The following is a 23135-nucleotide window of genomic DNA, read 5'->3' on the forward strand; positions in this document are numbered from 1 at the left end:
ATCTAAAAAAATTCTTCAAGTTATATATGTAAATAAAAAAAAGTAAAACCACAAATTTTTTAAGTTATAAATTTAATGTCATTTGCATTTATAAGGTTTATAAAATATGCGTAACTTAATACGAATAAAAGTTTAGATACTTTTGAATATAGATAAATAAAGAATAAGGATTATATTTAACATTATATACAATGAATTAAAAAATTTTTTAAATAAATATTTTGAAATTATTTGTGAATAAAGGCTTTCTGTCAGCTCTGCTGCGAGAGTAAGAGAGAAAAACCATTTAATTTGAATTTTCTGACTCTCTTGCTCTTATGTGTTACCATGACAACCTGCAGTCAGTAGAGCTGTGCAAGTACCTTTAATATATAGCATTTGTGGCATATTCTTGTTTACAAAATTTACAGAAGAATTTAATTCTGTAATTTTACAAAATTTGGCGGGAATTCTACATAACCTATAAGTAAAACTACAAATCCCTGTAATTTTACAGTTCTTTTTCGTAATAACGCTACTTTCATAGTAGGTAATATCTGTTTACTGCATTCAGAGTGGTAAAAGTACAGAAAATTTTTTTACAGTGTATTGAAAAAATTGAATTCCTTTTAATTCCTTTTTTGTCCTGAGTTTCGAATTCCCAATAAAAGTATACAAATAAAAGATTTTTAATTCCCTTTAATATCGTCACATAAACGTTGACCAAGGGGACCAAGGTATGAAAAAGGAATTAAAAAGCACATAATTTTAGGTTAGGTGTAGAAAGGTATTCAATTTTAAATATAGGTATTTATGGAAAATGTGATGCTCAGGAAGTCAATTTTTTATGAGTAAGTGAAATAAAGGAAAGTAATAATTAAAATTAAATAAAGTTTTAATAAAAGTTTTACATTATACGTGATTTACATAAAAATCACACAGCACCAAAAATTTCTTGAAACTTTAATAATTGGGCATTAATTGGCATTTGTATCAATGCAACATTGATACAATATTGCCTGAACATGTCAAGTTATTATTCACAGTAAAATTTTTGCTCAAGTTTGATATTCAATATTTCCTTATTATACGGACATTTAAATAACCTCACATTCTCCATGACTTTTACCACGCAATATTTATAACCTCACTGGGCGAGATCCTGTCTAGTTTAGAGAAATTCTCGGTGCTATGTGGGATTTTACTTGCACTTTGGTAATTTGCACCCGATTATATGCACGTGACAGTCGCAGTTGACGCCATTTATCACCAGTTACAAAGTCAAGCACATGACAACTGTCAATGAACAGAGCCATTTTCTTTTCTTTTTTCATTCCTTTCTCAAGTAACTTGGATTTTGATTGGTCAATTTTTGTTTTGTCACCAGCAAGCATTTGATTTACAAGGAATTAAAAGGCATTAGATAGATCACAAATTTATTCCACTTTAAGTGATTAAAAAGTATTCATTCTAATATTGTAAACTTTGGGCATTGAAAAGGATTCATTTTATAGTAGAATTTGACTTAATAGAAATATTAAATTTAGCGGACAAAAAAGGAATTCAGAAGTATTTAAAATTTTCGTCTTTTTATTGATGATGAAATAATTTTTAATACCTTTTTATTCAAGCCTTCTTACCGGGCACACTTTTAAAACGAATTTAACTAAAATGTGTAAGTTTAAAAACAGTATTTGAAAATAATGGAGCATTAGTTGTATTTTCTTTACTTACTTCTTAGCAAGTTGCTCTATGTTGTATCCGGGACTTGGATCATTTGATAATTTTAAAAGTCTAGCAAATCGGTCCAAGCAATTGCCAATTGCTATATCAACAGTTTCGCCAAAAATACAATATCGTTCCTCAGAATAAGCTATGACTTGTGTATTTCCACCAGACACATAAAGTACAATAGGATTATTACTTTTAGTTATTAGTCTACCCATTTCAATATGTCCGATGCAGTGATTAACTCCAACAATAGGTTTTTTATACATGGCTGCTACAGTTCGAGCTACTAATGCCACAACTGATAAAGGAGCGCCCATTCCAGGTCCCTTTGTATAACAAACGACATCTATTTCGTTTAATGTTAATTTTGCATCAGTGAGTGCTTTGCTGAGAATACTGAGAACATGATTTCGGTGGTGAATTGCTGTCTCACGTGGCATAAATCCTGTTAAAAAGAATTTAATCAATTTAATAACTAAAAGAAAATGAAAACTAAATTTTTCGGAAGATAATTTCTTTTCAACTGACGAAATCATATATGATTTAATTTTTTGGAGATCGACAGTTAAATTAATTATTTATTTTATGAAATAGTAAGTACAAGAAATTAAACATGTGGTAGGACAATGCTTAAAACGAAATACTCTCATTTCTGATTTAAATAAATTAGATTACATTATAAGAAGATTAGAGTAGAACGGGGTGAAATAGTTATGGTGCAAAAAAGCTATTTGACTTTTATTTGAAAACTATTAAACTGATTTATCAGCTATTTAGAATATAAATACTTATTATCAGTTAATACGCAACTTTTGATACTAGTTTGGATGTTGTACCTATATTAATATAATTTTTATTGTAATTTTAATTTTTGAGTTGCTCTGCGTATAATATTTCGATGAACTTCTCGAACATATTACAACCTGTTTAAGTGAACGGGTAATAAAAGTAAATGTTTGTACATAAGGAGAAAACTATACTCAAAACGTATACCATGTTAATTTTTGGAAATTGAATTGAATTTAAAATTTATTTTAGCTTTTAGAAAAACTGGTCTTGAGGGTGAAAAAGCCAGGGACAAAAATCCATTGAATATTATGTGAAATTTATTTGTTTTCTACTTAAACTAACCTTCTGATTTTACAAAATTTTTGCGTGTTTACTTAATAAAATTATTTAAACACGACGAAAAAATAGTATAAAGTGCGTTAAAAATAAACAACGAAAAAACGGTTGCAACAAAATATGGCATCTGTGGTGAAATTTAAGGAAGACTTTAAAAAAAGGTACAAAAACTTGGCAGTGTAAATCGAAAACAGGTAAACTTAACATAATATTCAATTTTCCTTGATAAAAGCTCTTTAAAATTTATTAAAATATTTTGAAAATAAGATTATTTGTCATGTAAATAAAGGAAAACTATAAAAATACCAAAATTAATTACATATATTGATAAAATCAAGAGGTGGCTTTCAATGCCAATTGGAAATTTGAGAAAAAAATTTTAAATTCAGATTTTATAAATTAAAATGTAAAAATGTGGCTACTTCACCCCGTTCTATTTTAACGTATTTAGTTCCAAATGTCCGTATTTCTTAGAATTAGTACTAGTTCGAGCTTTCCGTCCTACGAGTTCTGATTTTAAAAAAATCGGGACAATGGTTTTCTTATGGATTTGAGTGTCCTCTTTCAGAATCTGGAAGAAAATTTCAATTTCGATTGAATAATAAAAAGTTATAATTGTTAAAACAAAAAAGCCGTTTTTTTAGTGTTCTTTTCTTTAAAATCAGATTATTTAAACGAAATCGGTTTGGAAAAAATCCGGAACATCAAAATATCGCGTTTAAAATGTTGGGACTATCAGATAGGCATGCTCCCGAAAACAAATTTTTTCAAATATCAAAATGGCGCCTCAAAAACGGCCGCCAAAATATTCAAATTTGGAAAATTAGTTAAACAAGATTTTAACACTATTTTTTTAACTTTTATGCTTCATTTGAATAAAATAATGCTGCTTCAACAAAAAATATTGTTATTTGATGTTATTTAACAATATTACAAACAATTTGAAAACTGGGCCAAAGTGGAAGCAAAAAATTTATTTTTATTAATTTTTTTGCGGTAAAAATGGATACTGAAACTAAAAAACTGAATTCAAAATTATTTTGCAATGTTTAAGAATGTTATAAACAATTTTTATAAACAATTTGCAAAACATGAAATAGATTGGTGGAAAAAAAATTTTTTTTAATTATATTATGCTCTCTTGTAATCAAAATGTTGCTTAAGGTTTAAACTTCAATTTAACATTATTTAACAAGATTTAAAAATTTTATAAACAATTTTTATAAACAATTTTTATAGAAAAAGAAGTTTAGAGTGGAAAGAAATTTTTTCTCGCTATTTGCTTGGTTTGTCATTAGAATAGATAGTTAGAAGACAAATCTTTGTCTGTAATTGTTTAAGATTTTTTTACAATGTTATAAACAATTTTTATAAAAAAAGAAGTTCAGAGAGGAAACAAATTTTTTCTTTTATCTTTTTTTACCACATTACCATAACCACTGTTATGTATTGGAGAATCATTTTTTTTACTATTTTTTTTTATTTTTGTTTCTTTTTCATTTTTAAAAATTTTTTTTGTCTTTTTAATTTTTTAAAAATTTTTTCTGATTTTTGTGTTCGAGAACCACACTTTTGATTTTCGCAATTCCTTTCTAATTTTTTTATCGTCACTGTGTGTCATGAATAATCTTTTCTTTTTCTTTTTTTCAAATATGCATTACAAACGGATAAGGCAACATGTTTGGTGCTTACTTTTTTATCATAGGATGCGAGGTTTCAAAGCACAGTCACGTTACTCAGTGATGATTGCACAATTCGCATAAGTATGGACCATGTCCATTTTTTTGCTTTTATAGGAGGCAACAATTTACTGCAAAATGCATCATGTAAATCGACTCCTCCCATAAAGTTGTTATAATACAAAAAAGCTTATGGGGAAGTCAATTCCAATTCTTTCTTTTTCATTTGCAGAATAGCGTTTTACTTTTCCTATTGGTGTAACACCAGACATCGTGGACAGTATGGATACTTGTTTGGAATCCATAACTGTTATGTAATTCATTCCACTATTCCTCTCGTGTTCTACAACATAAGTGCCTCTTGCAGCGTTTTTATTCAGCGAATTTTATAAATTTACCGATCGCCATTTTTAAATTCACACATGTACTTTTTGAGACAAGCAAATATGTTTGTTTGACTCAAATAAAATGATTTGGTTGAATCAAACAAATTTGTGTGTTGTGTCGAACAAACTGTATTTAACTAAACAATATTCTCTATTCAAAACACAAATTTGGTTAAATGAAACAAACAACTTCAAATAAAAAATTTCTTTCCAATAACCAAACAAATTTTACGTATTTATTAAAATAAACCAAATTTTTATTTAAATCAACAAAATTGTTTTATCGTGACAAATAAAATAGGTTAATTAAACAGTTTGGTTAAGTGAAATAAACTTTTTCTCTGAGTGTAAATAGCGCTTCCAAAAATCGCCCTTGACGTTGTTTTAGAATTTTTACTTTAAAAATGTAGAAAATCAAAATTTTGAACCCGCCATATTGGATCGAAAATTTGGAAAAATTAATTTCTGATATCAGATTCATGATGAACGATCGAAAATAGCCCCAAATAAGTAATTTTTTTGAATTTTTGACAACACTTATGTGTTAAAACCTTGGATATATTGTGGTGCATTTTTATGACCCACTTTAATCATCCGCCATTTTAAAAATTTTTCAAAATTAAATTTTTGGCCAAGTGCTATCTTATAGTGCAGCTAAAAATGAAGGCAAATGTGACCTGGAGAATTTTTTGCATGAAAATTAAAAAAGTTATAAATTTTTTTTAAAAAGTGCATTTTTCCTATGTATTTTTAATGGGAAATTTCGATGGATCTCTGGCACGTGTTAATATTAATCAATCGGCTTCAAATTTTGGGAAATTTTTTTTTATTTTATTGGAACTAAACTGGGGGGTGGCGTAAACAAAATTCGAAAGTCGCATTGTTACGGACACCCTATTGTGCACGTTTGTACGCTCGCTTCATATTCCGCCTCGCTACGGAGTTCAATTCCGCGGTACGCGCTCCCACTAAAGTCGCAATATCTCGAGAACTATTAGAGTCTCCATAAATTTTTTTTTATGAAATGAAAGGTGAAATTACAAGAAATCGATATTTACTTATTAGAAAATTCAAAAATTAGGCCAACTGAACTAAAAATTAATTCAAAAAATTTTTTTGACTTTTTTTTTGACAAATTTTGGAAATTTTTTTTTGTTCATAATATCAAATTAAACTACGTATTTTTGACTATATCGCCTGTAAATTTTATTAAAATCGATCAAAAAGTTTCAGAGTTATTAATTTTTGAAAAAAACGCAACACTCATTTTCAATATGGCGTAGCGGCCGCCATTTTGAAAATTTTTCAAAATCCTTTTAGGGTTAAATTTAATTCATATAAGACTTCTATTTCCCAAGGTTTCGAAGAAATCGGAAGACCACTTGCAAATCGCTTTTTTTCTGACGGAGTGTTACCCATACAAAACTGCTTTTGTCGAGCAACGACTTGGCTATGGTCCTCAAGTAGGTACCAATGGATGTGGTTCCATCACTGATGGAATACATAAACTTGAATTACGAATTCCAAGTTTATAGAAACACAAAGTTTTCACAAAAGGCAAAAAATAAGTAATCATAGGCACCATTGAGTGTCAAGGTAAGATTTTATTACAAATTTTTAAACAAGACTGATAAAAATAATGATTTTTCAAAACAATAATTCATTCAGTAATTTTTTATATGCACACGTGTTCAAATTTTTACGTTAGCTTCGTTCGTTACATGTTAAGTCTTTCGCGTCGAAGGCGTAGGTTTGATTATAGGTCGTGGATTTGATTTGTATTAATCATAGACGATTAATACGTAAGCACCAACTTCAAAGTCTTTCGTTTTTGTGAGATTAATATTTGGCTTATTTAATTGTATTTTCCTCTTCCTTTGTAATGTTTTTTACATTTTAGCCCTTTTCTCCTTTTCAACTCTACGCTGGTGTTCAATAAATTCATCTGCGAGCGCCACAGTGGGTCTAAATCTTTTTACATTTTTTTAAGTTTTGCTAGATGTTGGTGTCTCTGTCCAGAATAGAGCATTTTTAAAAGGCATTGGAAATTCTGATTGTTTCGTAACTTGTGCAATTTTTTCGAGAGTACTCATTGTTTCCACTGGAATTTTAGCGGCAAGATACTCCTCATAATTAAGAGTAACTGACTCGCTTTCAGTTTTTGGTTCAGTAACCACCTTTATCACCACTGTTAAGCTTGGTAGTGTCTTTGGCGTCGAGCATATTAAGCTGCCATCAGTTTGTATTGTAAATTGAATAGATGAATTTTTCTCCATATTCAATAAATCAGAAGCATGTAGGTCTAAATTATTTTAAATAATCTTAACTTTCAATTGAGAAATGCACTCTATGAAAATTGGAGCAAGATCCTCACGTTTAAGTAACTTCCGTTATTCTCCATTTTCCAGTCATAAAATTTTTTTAAAGTGCTTGCAAGGGTGTGAAAACTGCTACATCCATCACCTGCATAACATGTGTAAAGTTGGGAAGCAAGGAAATTAAAATAATCCCTTTCTCTCTGCAAAATCTACTCAATGGCACCAACAAATGAGATGAATGGATATCCATAAACAATATCATAGGCAATTTGATGTTCTCTTTTTTAAGAGAAGATTATATAGCGTCAGGTCAGGAAGAAATTGTCCGACCATTTAGAGAGAGGAGAGAAGTATCTCAAGATACGCTATCGTCGAGGATTACCGATTATAGTGAATACACGGAAGCCAACAACGAGAGTCATCAAACCATAGTGTCACGAGGGAATTTTTTCAATATTAATATCCTTTATCAAATACACGCAGCACACAATTGTGCTTAGGCCTACACATGAACGGATACCTAACTTTCGATAAGATGCATCATAACACCGGCAGGGTTCCTACAGAAATCCGAATTTAAAATTCCATACCTTTTCCTTGATTTCCAGGTCAAATTAGGAAATTCCAGTGGAATTTTAAATTTAATTTCCACGTCGCATAATATATATTACCTTTAAATTTCTAATATAAGTGTAATAAAATTTAGAAATAAATTAATTTATTTTATTTATTTAGCGAATTCAAAAAACTGAAATAAAAAGTTACACTTACATAACATTATTGAAGAGAAAAAATGGAAAACAGGAAAAATTTAGAAACTTTTAAAAATTCCAGGCCTTTTCCATGATTTTCAGAAGCCTTTTAAAAATTACATACCATTTCCATGATTTCCAGGTTCTGTAGAAACCCTGTCACCATCTCATTATTAAACAGTGAAAATTGTCAACTCCAAACACTTTAGAATAAAAAAGAATTAAACTTGAGATATACGCTAAATTACTATTATATAACATTAATGATATTGGCTTTTTTGTTATTACAAGAAGTCATTTAAACAAAAAGAAAAAGACAAAAATTTGTCAGCAGCGCACCAAAACTATAGTGGAGCTGCTGTCACATTTTTTGTTCTGCTGCAGTTCAAAAAGTCTCGCAGCTGTATTAAAAAAGTAGAGTTGCTTTTCTAAAAGCAAAATAAATTGCACATTTATTTTTAACCCTGTACTTCCGTGCATTGGGAGAACAGATCTGACAACAGTTTTACAGTGTAGAATTGTTCATATATATTTATTTATTTATTTAAGAAAAAATAAGTTCCTAGGGCTAATAAGCCCTTCTAGGAACAAAATACATAAGTCAGTACAGCACAATGAGTATGTGTATTAAGTTGAACATTAATTCATGATTTTAATTGTGGCGTATTTAAAGTCATTTAATTTTATTTTAAACCAATTAAATGTTTATAAACATTAATTTACAAACAATGATAAAAATAAAATATTCGTATATAATGCAGCAATTGTCTTAACTGACAAAATGTTTACAGATTTAATGAACACAAATTCTATTGCTTTTCTTAAACAAAAAATCAAAATATAAATTTTTAAATATAAATTGACTTGGTGCATTTCTTATCATGTCTGGTAATTGGTTCCATAATCTAGCACCTCTAATTATAAACGATCTTTGCATTTTACAGGTTCGATGCCTAGGTATATTTAATATATATTTTCCTATCTCGAATTCTTATCTTTCAAATAAATAATTGGGAGTCTGAATGTTGAAAATAGAATGCAATATATTTCCCATAAAAAGCTGCCTTCTAGCTGCAACACTCAGCAACCCAGATTTAACTAATATTGAGTAATATGCTCGTACTTTGGCAAATCATGAATAAAACTAATACACTCATTCAGGGATCTTTCTAATTTATAGTTCAACTCATCAGTAATGTCATCATAAACAGAACAACAGTAGTCATATATGAGAAGAACAATAGATTTTACTAGTAATCTGTAATATACGAGTCTGAGTTGGAAGAGAATTTTTATTTTTGTTTAATTGTAGTAAAACTATACAAATTTTTCGCGTAATTCCGAAAACATGATCCTTCCAAGATAAAATTCTGTCCAAAGTCAAACCAAGATCCTTTAATCCCTCCTTATATTCAATAGGAGTACCATTGACTAGTAAGGGTAAGAAAGTTAACATTAAATTCGAGGAGGGATGACTATTTGCAGCAAACACCATAACCTGAGCCATATCGGATACATAGAGAAAGGTAGATTATGCGATTGCATAATTGCATAATTTTTTAAAATCAAGTAGAAACATTATAATATTATGTTAATTCATGTTTTAAACCTTCTACAACATGTTTCTAGAGCGCATAATATTGCATAATTTTTTACTTACTGCATAATTGTACTCTTTTTGCATAATGATCGCATAATAGGATCAAAATTTTCAAAATAGTGTTTTTTTTAAACTAAAAACCATGAAAAATTTTTTTTAGTTTCTTTATTTTTAAAATATTTTTTTAAATTAAATAATAAATAAGTTTTTAAACTGTTAACTAACTTGTTAAATGTTATTGAAAAATTAAATAAATCTTAAATTTTAAAAAGCAGTAAGTGCTATATATGATGAGTAACATCGTTTCCGGTCATTTTCCCGAATACATTTATACAAAATTTTGTATAAAGATGTTTCCGTTGTTAAAATTTTTTTCGGAATTTTAAAGAAACCACAGCAAAGATTTGTTTAGTGTTTGCCTCATTCAATTTCGTTTGGTCGTTTAAAAGTTATTTAATTATTATTTAATACCTGTTTTGTTTATAAAAATTTGTATAAACATAATATAAACAATTTTTTCGTTTTTTGATGAATTAAGTGTGGTGGAAACATTTCTTTTTATGCGTAGATTAAAATTTCTGAATTTTATTGCAAACACTTACTCCGAAAAAACTAAATTCTTACTTGGAGTCGCACATATATCCATTTTTTAATAAAAAACAAAAAAATTTTTGGGTACATAAATCTTCGGGAAATTAGATTCGGGAAAAAGGTATTTGGGATTTTAGACATTCGGGTAGGGACGTGTAACGAATTGTCATGTGTGGGGCGAAGAAATCTTGTCACGTCGTTGGATGTAAATCGCGTAAAATCGACGAAAAACCGAAATGTCACGAGGCGACGGCAAGTTATGCTCAAAATCGCTGTATCGCGTCAGAATCGCGGAAGTCGCTCTGCGACGAGCTTGGTTTACCCGTTAGCGGGGTAAGTAAGAAAAAATAGAATTAAGTATAGAAAGGTAAATTGTAATTCGGGATTTGTCTCGTTATAGTTTTTCTTTTGGGAACGGAAACAATAATTATCAACGGCATATTCGGGTCTATCGCAACCTCTTTTCTTTCTCGTTGCTTTGTGGGAGAGGTGTGATTTTGGCCGAGCACGTTTGTGACGATTGGTGAACAATCTCATAGGATCGGCTTCTGGAGCGGCGTCTTTGTGTATTCATAAGTTCGAGTGGATCGACAACGCGTGGCGTGATCAGGCTAATTAATTTCATTGTTAGACATTAACTCGATCACGAGGTGATTGAAGACTAAAATTTGACGACAACCTCAATCACGCTAGCGGTGCGCTGAGACAACTCCAGAAAAATCCGACAAAGAAATCAGCTAAGTAGTTCCAATTGTTCCGCGATTCTCATCTTATGTTTCATAATAATTTTATTTTTTTTCGTTATATTGTAAAAAGAGAAAAGGAGAAAAACAGCTGTGTCCCTAGATCGAAATTTTACACTGTTTATATTTTTTTTTAATTATAAAATCGATGAATGAATGAATCAATGAACGAATGCGTGCAAAATAATCGATTTTTGTAATGAATGTGACGAATGCTAAATAATAAATGTTACACAATTTATTTATTGCCAATTAATCTCAAAAAATCCACCCCGAGAATTTAAAAATTTTAAAGAAATTATTCTTTCTTCACAAATATAATTTAATTAAATTAAAATAACTACAATTGGCACCCAACTAGTGGCATTAATTGGCAATATTTAATTTAAAAAAAAAAAATAAAAATATACATATAGGCATAAAAACCTGTTTTGAGTTTTATAGTAAAATTAATTTGGTATTTTGTAGCGAATCAACTGAAAATGTCGACAAGGTCTGGAAAGAAAAACAGTGACGATGACCAGCAAGGTCAGATGATACAACAACAGTACGAGGAGTTAAAAGGCGAGATGGAAAGAATGCGTATTGAAAGAAAGGCGAGTAATCAGGAAAATCTATTACTTCGAGCTGAAATAAGCAGATTAGAGGACATCAACCGATTAGCACAGCAGACTTACGCACGGAAAATAGAGGTTGAAAAATGCGATGTGAGTATACAAAGCAATATCATTGATGATATGCAAAATGAGAAAGAATCGACGAGTGGTGACTCACACGCAGGCATTTCGGTAAATAATAATAAAGTAAATAATACAGAGAACGTAGTTCGAGTGATTGATAATCCGGTTATAGTAAATAATGAAAATTTAAATTTAAATAATGCATTGATAAGTGGGATCTTGAGGCAATTTCAGGCTCTTCAAGTTAACGTAGAATTACCGGTTTTTGACCCCGATCGAACAAACCCGATAGAATTTATTAGAAATTTTGAAAAATATTGTGTACGTAAAAATATCGAAGAAAATCAAAAAATAATTAGTATTGAAGATGCATTGAGGGGTATATCGAGAACATGGTTTGAGACGGTGACAGTTCCATTTTACAGTTTTAGAGATTTTAAAAATAAATTTTTAGAAAAATTCTTTTCTCTCGAAGCACGTATGAAGGCGAAAACGGAATGGGAGAATAAGAAGTATCGCGTACAAGACAAATCATTGCAAGCTTATTATAATGAGCAAATTAAAATGGCTAGAATCTCGGTACCAAAAATGGAAACTCACAAAGTTAATTTTGTAATAATAAACCAATTACCACAACGGGTTCGGGATATTTTATCAACAATTGATTATGGGGATAGTTTGAAAATAGCTCAGGCGTTGGCTCGATTGGATTTGTCGGGAACTGGTGGTCAAGATAGGGCAGTTGGTGGTTCTCACGGATATCACTCGCAAAGTGGTCAAAATAGTCGCGTATATCGAGATAAACAGGACGAACGTGAAAATTTATCGCGGAATAGTAATCAAGAAAAACGTACAACCGAAAATTGGCGTGATAGAAGTGACCGTGGTGCATATAACGCGACACGTAGTGGATTTAATGGTAATAATCTGGGAATTCGTGAAAATGACGGTTCGAGAGAACGTTATGGATATAGAAATGAAACAAATAATCAAAGACCGAAACAGGATAGGACTAGCGAAAATGTTGAAAGTACTCGACGCGATGTACGTGGCTTACAAAAAGAGCGAGAAACAAATTTTATCGAAGCATTGTGTTGGGATATACAACCGGGCGATAATAAGGAAAATCATAGCGAAGATATTAGAATAGTTAGTCCTCAGATGACAGTTAGTATTGCTGATAATAAATATAATATGTTGATTGATTCAGGTAGTGATGTCACGTGCATTGCAGAAAAATTTTATAACGAATTGCGCGGAAGTTTAAAACTGGTAGAACTACCTGTGACTAATGTATCAGTATATGGTGCGCTTGGTAGTAAACCAACAACTATTCGTAGACAGATTCAGTTATCTATTAAAGTAGAAAATAGTGAGGTCGTTTTTCCATTCTTGGTGTTGCCAGGGCTATCTGCTCCGATGATCGCTGGTGCAGATTGGCAGTCACATTTTAAAATGATAATTGACTATGAACGTAGAGTGATTAAATTTAAAGGAGAATATTTACCTGAGACTTGTGTCACATTATATTCGAGACAAACAACAAATTCTATCAGGACGTGTAAACTCATAAAGTTGGAACGCGACATGTGGTATAAAAGTATCGAAAATATAAAACATTTGAATATAAATAAATCTTACGAAATAACGGATAGCAAATCGGATGTAGATAATATCGAAATAATTGAAAGTCGAAACCGAATTGGATGCGTAAATAAAGATTTTTACGAGATGGAACATGAAATGGGGGATGTATGTCATGATAACGAGGGTGTAGTCGACACTTCTGATGTTCATTCAGTTGTGAATTTAGAAGATGACATCGAGAATATTTCTGATGAAATTCAAAAATATGTCGATGATATTCAAATTCTCAATGAAGAACAAAAGGAGATAGTAAGGGAGCTTTTGATTAATAATCAAAAGGTCTTTTCTAAATACCCGGGATGTATAACAATCTATGAACATCACATTTATCCGATTCATGATAAAATCTTCGTGAAAAAGTCATATCCGGTTCCGTTAAAAATGCGTAAAGAGGCTGATGCTGAAATTGACGAAATGGAAAGATTAGAGATTATTGAGCGTTGTGAAGCTGAAATATGTAATCCGTTGCGTTTGGTACAGAAGAAAAATGGAAAGGTTCGAGTGTGTCTAGATGCACGTTTCTTAAATAAAAATATTGCGTCAGACAATGAATCGCCGGAAAAAATTGACGAATTATTGCAAGAGGTAGATGGTATCAAATTTATGTCTACAACTGATGTTGTGCAGGGTTACTGGCAAATTCCATTAGCTAAAGATTCGAGAAAGTATACAGCATTTTTGTATAATGGCAAGTGCTACCAGTTTAAACGGGTCCCTTTTGGATTAAAGACTGCTGGTGCTGGATTCATTAGAGCTGTTAGTCTCGGATTAGGCGCGGAATTGCGCTCACGTGTGAAATCGTACGTTGATGATTTTTTGATGACCTCAAAAACCTTTATGGAACACGTCGATTTGTTAGATTGTTTGTTCAAAAAGTTGATAGAGTTGGGCATTACGTTAAGTTTAAAAAAAATCGCGATTTTTTTGTGAGTCGATAAAGTTTCTAGGAGTAATAATTGATCAGAAGGGAGTTCGAGTTGATCCCGAAAAAATTGAGTCGATACAAAATTTTCAAGCACCGAGAGATCGAAAACAACTCCAGGGATTTTTAGGAGTGTGTGGTTTCTCTAGAAAATTTGTGCGTAGTCAAGCTGATTTTATTGCACCTTTCCGTGACTTATTGACGCCGAAAATTCGTTGGAGGTGGACTAAGGATCACGACATCGCGTTTGAAAATATAAAAAGAAATTTTCTTAATACTGTGGTCTTGCACCATATCTTGCCGGATTCTAAGTTTCGTTTGCAGACGGATGCAAGTGATCTGGGGTTAAGTGGGGTGCTATATCAGCGTGACTCGGAAGGGGAATTGCGAATTGTCGCGATGACTAGTCGTGTTTTAACCAAATGTGAAGTTAGATATACGGTCACCGAGAAGGAGTTGTTAGCGATCGTATATTCATTGCTCAAATTTCGTCGGTATTTATTGGGAACAAAGTTTGAAATCGTCACAGACCACAAGGCGTTGATTTTTTTGTTAAAGACTCCTTACCATAATGCGCGACTCATGCGCTGGGTATTATTTATGCAGGAGTACGATTATGATATTCAGCACTGTAAGGGTTCGGAAAATGTAACGGCGGATTTTTTCAGTAGAAATTTCAAAGATCACGCGTGTGAACAAGCTAGAGAAAATGATTATTTCGTTCGCGAGTTGATTCAATGTTGTTCTGAGAAGGAGGATGTCCTTATAACGGAAAACATTAGTAGACAAAATGAGTTCGAGAATCGTCAGGGATGTCATTTGATAGCAGGATTGAAGTTTCGACAGGAATTATTAGATGATTTAAAGCTCTTGCCTCGAATGCAAGAAAACGATGAAATGATCCAATGTTTACGAGAAAAATTACCATCTAGGATTGAAATTCGTAGGGAATCTAACATCCTGTATTGTCGATTAAAGGATCGTTCAGAATGGAAGTTGATGATTCCGCGCGTTTTGGTCGATGACCTATTGTTATATGTTCACGAAGAATTAGGACATGCCGGTGGTTTCAAAATGCAAAGTTATCTTGCTCGATTTTTCTTTTGGCGATATATGAGAAGGGATATAAAAAATTTTAATCGTAGCTGCGACCTTTGTCAGAGGACGAAATATTTGACGTATCGTATGGAAGGTGAATATAATTTCATTTCGGCCGGTGCGCCGAATGAATTGGTCACCGTTGATTTTTTTGGTCCTCTTCCAATGTCGATAGCGGGTGTACAATTTATTTTTGTGGTGCAGGATACTTTTTCAAAAATCGTGAGATTATATCCAATCAAGCGCGCCGTAACTAAAGTATGTCTCGATAAATTGCAAAATGATTATTTTGTGAATGTAGGAAAGCCAAAAAGAATTCTCGCGGATAATGGAACACAGTTCACATCTCATTTGTGGCGATCTACGCTAGAGGCAAATGGAGTGAAGGTGTTGTTCTCTTCGATACGGCACCCGCAGTCCAATCCTGTAGAAAGGACCATGCGAGAGCTTGGTAGAATGTTTCGATCATATTGTTTTAGTAAACATACCTCGTGGGCTAAGTGGGTACCTTTTGTCCAGGATTGTCTTAATTATACGACACATAGTGGGACTAAAGAAATCCCCTATGAACTTCATTATGGGAAGCCAGTGCACGAAAAAATATATGAGTTATTTCCGTTGTTAAAACCGTGTCCGGTCGATCGAAAATTGCAATTAGAAATAGCAAACGATAATTTGCGAAAAGCCTTTGAGAATCGTGTAAAGCAACAGAAAGGGGGTAGTAAGGTGGAGTTGCAGGTAGGAGATCTGGTGTTGCTTCGAGTCCCACGGTTGTCAGATGCGATGCAAAAGAAAATATCAAAGTTTTTTCTGTTATATGAAGGACCATATCGGTTGCAGGAAAAGATTGGAAATAATGCTTTCGTGTTGGTGGATGAGTCAGATTCTTTTAATGTAAAAGGTACATATAATCGGTCAAATCTTCGAAAATATTTTGAATATTCTGCTGTGCACTCGGGGAATATGTCTGATAGTCTGACGCGTGAAAATAAAGATGAAGACTAAAGAAATTAAATAAAAAGATATTCTCGCCTTCTGACTCACGAATTGTGGTTGTGTAAATGTGGGATTATTATTGTAAAGAAATGATGTTAAATTGTAAGGAATGCATTCAGAATATGATGGTGTGTGTTTGAGATTGAATAGAAAAGGAAATGTGTAATTCGTCGACTAATTATGTTTCAATTTGTTTACGTGTGTTACCATATTGAAAGGGGGATGAGATGTAACGAATTGTCATGTGTGGGGCGAAGAAATCTTGTCACGTCGTTGGATGTAAATCGCGTAAAATCGACGAAAAACCGAAATGTCACGAGGCGACGGCAAGTTATGCCCAAAATCGCTGTATCGCGTCAGAATCGCGGAAGTCGCGCTGCGACGAGCTTGGTTTACCCGTTAGCGGGGTAAGTAAGAAAAAATAGAATTAAGTATAGAAAGGTAAATTGTAATTCGGGATTTGTCTCGTTATAGTTTTTCTTTTGGGAACGGAAACAATAATTATCAGCGGCATATTCGAGTCTATCGCAACCTCTTTTCTTTCTCGTTGCTTTGTGGGAGAGGTGTGATTTTGGCCGAGCACGTTTGTGACGATTGGTGAACAATCTCATAGGATCGGCTTCTGGAGCGGCGTCTTTGTGTATTCATAAGTTCGAGTGGATCGACAACGCGTGGCGTGATCAGGCTGACTAATTTCATTGTTAGACATTAACTCGATCACGAGGTGATTGAAGACTAAAATTTGACGACAACCTCAATCACGCTAGCGGTGCGCTGAGACAACTCCAGAAAAATCCGACAAAGAAATCAGCTAAGTAGTTCCAATTGTTCCGCGATTCTCATCTTATGTTTCATAATAATTTTATTTTTTTTCGTTATATTGTAAAAAGAGAAAAGGAGAAAAACAGCTGTGTCCCTAGATCGAAATTTTACACTGTTTATATTTTTTTTTGAATTATAAAATCGATGAATGAATGAATCAATGAACGAATGCGTGCAAAATAATCGATTTTTGTAATGAATGTGACGAATGCTAAATAATAAATGTTACACAATTTATTTATTGCCAATTAATCTCAAAAAATCCACCCCGAGAATTTAAAAATTTTAAAGAAATTATTCTTTCTTCACAAATATAATTTAATTAAATTAAAATAACTACAGACGTAACAACCACACAGCAAAACCCCGCATTGCGGGGGGCCTCTGGTTACAGGGGGGCCTCGGCAACAATTCTTGTTTTAAATTTTAGACCGAATAATAAAATTATATATAATTATATATAATTATATATATATAAATTTTGCACTGAGCTCTCAGTACTTATTCCCCAGTACAATTTCAGTCCATTCTTCCGGCAGGGTTGCTGAAAATAACATAGTGACATACAAATAGTATAATCTGTGTAAATCTCTGGAATTTTTCTGTTATATATAATTACTTAAAATAAAATTATACTTGTTCAAAACTAGAAAAAATAACTGTCTAGCTTTTCGTCATGAAAGCATTTGTCTTGTCTCAAATGTTCTGATTTTTATAAAAGCGATTGCTTCAATAATAGAAAAACATTGTAAAATTTTTTACTAAAAAATGTAGAACGCTCTTTTACTTATTTCTCTAAAGTATAGGATTTAAGATTTTACTACAAATTTAAAGATGTCTGAACCAAAAAAAAGGTTCGAAAGCGGAGCTGCCAAACGAAAAAACAGAGAATTAGAGGACCAGAAAAAGAAACTGCCAAAATTGGATAATTTTACGATAAGAATTCAATCGTCGGAGGCACCAGTCCAAAATAGTTCAAATGTTAGTGAAAATGTAGAAAAAATATAATTGAGATTCAAATTCCCAAACAACACTTAAAATTTAGTAATAATCAGAAACAAAGTGTTAAACAGGTTTAGTATTATAAGCTTATCTGTTTTTTCAATTTAAAAATATATTGCAAACTTCATAAAATGTTTAAGTTAATTAACTATTTTAATCTAAAATATGAGAAATCTACATAAATTTTAGAATTCTTATTTTAGTTTTTTACTTGTTCAAGAATTATATTAGAGTACCAGGTAAATATAACTTAAGTTAATAATAGCGTTGGAAGCTAATAATGAAATGATTTTACTAATTGAAATTATTTATAATTATTATATATAATACGCAGGATGAAATTGTATTTCTCGAAGAAGAGACGAAAATTTCTGAAGAAAGTGGAATCAATTTAAATAATATTAAATCAGGATCGGAATGACTTAATACTGTTGATATATGTTCGAAAGTTTAAAAAAAAATTCCCAACTGACGTAGGTCATTTTAAAGACAGGGATTTAACAGATTCTGTTAAACAATTCATATTATCATATAGGCCTTGTCGGTCACAAGGGCCATTTGTGAAAGATCTACTCAAGGAAACAGACATTTTTCTGAAACGTATTATGCAGTTACAAGCAATTCTGGCCAAACAATTCAAAGATTTTGGTTATGCTATTCGCCAATTCTAGATGCAACCTACTGCGAATCATGTTGGCTTTTATCTACATCATCAGACAAGTGGCGATCAGGAATTCGAAATTGGAAGGGCTTGTTAAAGAAAATAAAAGAGCATAGTACTTGTAAAGCGCACTTTACTGCTTGTGTCATATATAATCAATGGAAGCAAAAAAAACTATTGATAAGGAAGGCGAGAAACAAATTGAACATGATGAAAACTTTTGGAAAATGGTGCTAAATCGTTTGTTTGATATAACTTTGACGTTATCAACTAATTCTTTACCTTTTCGTGGAGGCAAAGAGAATTTAAATGACAATTTCAATGGAAACTTCCTGATGATGGTACATTTTCTTGCTAAGTATGATGATATACTTAAACAAGTAGTCAGTTTGCCGAAAGGCTCAACAAAATACTTGAGTCCACTGATACAAAATTAAATGATAGAATGTTTAGGACAAGAGTTACACCAAAACTTAATTTCTGACATTAAAAACAGTTTATTTTTTTCATGTATGTTTGACACAACTCAAGATATAACTAAAACAGATCAATTAAGTTTAGTACTTAGATGTTAAAATTGATCGAAATGAAAACGGCGAAGCTAATAATTTCGAAATTAAGGAAACTTTTCTTGGATTTTATGCGATAGTAGATCACACTGCAACAGGAATGACTGATAAAGTTCTAAAGCTTTTTTCGGAAAATTCGATTGATATACCTACACAAATATCGTGGTCAAGGTTATTATGGAGCAAGCGTTATGAGTAGTGTTTACAACAGAGTTCAAAGTAAAATAAAATCAATTGAACCAAATGCTCCATTGGTTCATTGTTGCAGTCACAATACCAATTTAATTATAAATTATGCTGTCAATGGAGTTGAAGTTAAAAATTTTTTTTTGGTTATACAAAGTATATACCTCTTTTTTGGAGCTAGTATAAAAAGGTGGGAACTTTTATCACAATTCACAGGTGAATCATAGATTACATTGAAAAAGTTAAATCCTACAAGATGGTCTGGCAGAATATCTTCCTTAATGGCCGTAAAACTCAGATTCGTGGATATAATAAAGGCTTTAACACAAATTCAGTTAACTGGTTCCAAAAGTGATGAACGCCAAGAAGCTACTAGAATTAAAAAAAATATGGAAAATTTTGAATTTACAGAGAAGACTACAATCAATGTAAAGAGGAAGCTACGCTTATTTCTAAAAAATGGAGAATGGAACCAATTTTCAAAGAAAAAAGAAGGCCTAAACGCAAGAGATTTTTTGATGAATTAGCAGATGATCACCGCCTTTACGACAGTGAAGAAGCTTTTAAAATCAACGTGTTTTATCGCATTTTAGACATAATTAATGCACAGTTAATTAACAGATTCAAAGGAATGTACGAAATTGCTAATCTATTTTCTATTCTCGAACCAAAAATTTTTTTTAAACTAACCGAGGATCAAATCTTTAGTTTGGTAAACAAATTACAATCACAATATTCTACAGATTTAACAAAAAAATTTCCAATTCAACTCATTAATGCAATTGCATTTTTTAAAAATGACGAAATCAACGAAAAATCAACAGTGGTTGATATTTTCAATACTTTATTGATTAAACATAGCTTTATTTATTTTATTATAAATAAGTCTAAGCTTCATTTTTAAAATGTAATTCTTAAATTGTTGAAACAATTCAACGAAAATTTCTTCATAAAAATGTGAGTATAAATATTTAATTTTTGAATGCTTTTCTCAATTACATAAGTTAAAATAATTTTTGCATATTCAAATATAATTACTTTTATATTTTTAGTGCATTGAATTAAATAATATTAGAAATATTTCAAAAATTACGTTTCATTCTTTCATTAATAATTGTAAATTTGAAATGTTTGTCGCCTTAAGAGGGCCTCAAGAGGAATGTTGCGGGGGGGGCCTATTCGTTCCTTGTTACGTCCCTGATTCGGTTTCGGGAAATTGGTTTCAAAAAATAACCAGTAACCGTTTCAAATCAAATTTTTTTTTAAATGCAACATAATTTTGTAAAATGAACATTTTTAGCGCATAATTGAAGCAGAATTCTTTTCAATTGCATAATTCTGCATAATCGTGCTCATTTTAACGCAGAATTCATCTTTTTAGTCGCATGATTCCGCATAATTATACACAATTTAAGCGCATAATTCCGCATAATTGTGCACAATTTAAGCGCATAATTAGAGGGACTCAAAATGCATGATCTACCTTTCTACAGTTCTTAATGCGTATGTTTATTATTGAAGCAACAGTTTCTTAAGTATTTTGTGTATAATAAAAATTTAAATGTAAGTGTAAATGTACAAGAAGTAGACAATACCACTGACAAATACATGCTGCAATTCATTGTTAACCCGTTGACTGTCGCTGACGCATATATGCGCAAAACTAAACTGGCCAAAAGTGGTTCATGACGCATATATGCGCAACTTAAAAAAAGTGATTAAAAACTTCTTAAATGTTCCTGAAACCGGTTACTCGGGGGTTTTCGAGGTCGCTGATTACGAATATGACATTCGTTTTCCAAAATTCAAAATGGCGGATCCAATATGGCGGACAACAAAATAAAAAATTGATCAGATTGACTTGAAACGTAGTACTCGGGGATTTTCGGGGTCGCTGATTACGAATCTGACATCAGTTTTTCGAAATTCAAAATGGCGGATCCAAGATGGCGAAAATTTTTCAAAATTCGTCGAATTTGTTTGAAACTTGTTACTCGGGGGTTTTAAGGGTCGCTGATTGCGAATCTAACATTAGTTTTCCAAAATTCAAAATGGCGAATCCAATATGGCGCACGACAAAATAAAAAATTAATTATAATGGCTTAAAACTGAATACTCGTAGGTTTTTAGGGTCGCTGCTTACGAATCTGTAATTATTTTTTCAAGGTATTTATCGAAATTTGATTTCACCAAAAATTATCATACTGATGTCAGATTAATCAGTTTCAAACAAATTCAATAAATTTAAAAAAATTTTCCGCCATATTAAACCAGATATTTTGAATTTTGAAAAACTGATTTTAGATTCGTAATCAGCGACCCTCAAAATCACCAAGTATTCAGTTTCAAGCCAATCTTATCAATTTTTTATTTCGTTGTCCGCCATATTGGATCCGCCATTTTGAATTTTGGAAAACTAATGTTAGATTCGTAATCAGCGACCCTTAAAACCCCCGAGTAACAAGTTTCAAGCAAATTCGACGAATTTTGAAAAAATTCCGCCATCTTGGATCCGCCATTTTGAATTTCGAAAAACTGATGTCAGATTCGTAATCAGCGACCCCAGAAACCTTAGGGTACCAAGTTTCATAAAAATCCATTAAAAATTTTTTCAACACACTTTTGGCCCAAACAGTGGAAATCACGTTGACAGCCAAGGGGTTAAAAGCAAAACATAAAAATTCAGTTTATAAAAATGTGGAATATGTTACAATAAATTGGAATTCAAATTCAATGCTCAGGTTAATAAATATATTTGCTATTTCTGTAGGCGTATTATAAACAAATAAAAGTGCTTAAATAATAAAATCTTTTTCAATCGTTTCAAGCATTACACTTATTTATGTTACCATATGATAATTGAATTATTTTTTCTATAATTAAAATACTTTGTTTATTCTTTACTTAACTTAAGAAATTCTATGAAATTGAAGTACAAATTTTTTTTTAAATACAAAAAATCATAAATATTAATGTAGTTCATATTGTCTGAATTATATATTTATACTTTTTGTTTCAAATAATATATAAATGTTATTCAGAATTAAAATTATTAAGCAAACTAATATTTATCATTTTCTTGTATTTTTAAAAATATTTTGTACTTAAATTTTATTTAATTTTTTTAAGTTGAAAGGAGAATAAATAAAGTAGTTTAAATATAGCAAAAATAATTCAAATATCAAATGGTAACAAAAATAAGCTATACTTGGTACTTCGTCAGTGCTATCCGACTCAGTTTCCACAAAGGTTTACACTTTCTTAATTTTGGGAACAAAGAAAAACGACTTTTCAATTTATCGGTGGAATTTTCTATATTCCAAAATTATCTAGAATAGTTACATGTACGTTTATTTTCTTAACATACACGAAATACGAAAAATATAATATAAGTAATAGACAAACTTACCTTCACCAGGCGGTGTGATATAAGTATGTCTTACATTGGAAAGAATTTCATCATCGCGAATAATTCCTATTCCCAATTTATTAGCGCTACCTTCAAATCCAATGGCTATCATGGTTCAAGTAAAATACTTTATAATTCAAGCAAATATTAAAATGATAAGTTGACGAAGAAGGGTCCAATTCGCAACAGTTACATACTTATTTGTCCTGTAATCAAAATATGACTATATAATGACTATT

At 31.4% G+C, this 23135-nt stretch overlaps 1 protein-coding gene across 3 annotated transcripts in view; it reads right to left on the reverse strand.

Moving 5' to 3' along the window:
- Window positions 1-23135, reverse strand: part of LOC122503082 (probable tRNA N6-adenosine threonylcarbamoyltransferase) — a 47900-nt gene that overhangs the window by 19689 nt on the left and 5076 nt on the right. For all 3 annotated transcript variants that reach the window (XM_043613505.1, XM_043613506.1, XM_043613507.1), the window contains exons 2-3: window positions 22897-23102; window positions 1714-2155 (exon numbers count right to left, since the gene is read on the reverse strand). In XM_043613505.1, the coding sequence (XP_043469440.1) occupies window positions 1714-2155; window positions 22897-23008 (554 nt within the window). In that variant the 5' untranslated portion in view covers window positions 23009-23102. The remainder of the gene's footprint in view (window positions 1-1713; window positions 2156-22896; window positions 23103-23135) is intronic.

Source organism: Leptopilina heterotoma, unplaced genomic scaffold, assembly GCF_015476425.1.
Source record: "Leptopilina heterotoma isolate Lh14 unplaced genomic scaffold, ASM1547642v1 Lhet_243, whole genome shotgun sequence".
Lineage (NCBI taxonomy): Eukaryota > Metazoa > Arthropoda > Insecta > Hymenoptera > Figitidae > Leptopilina > Leptopilina heterotoma.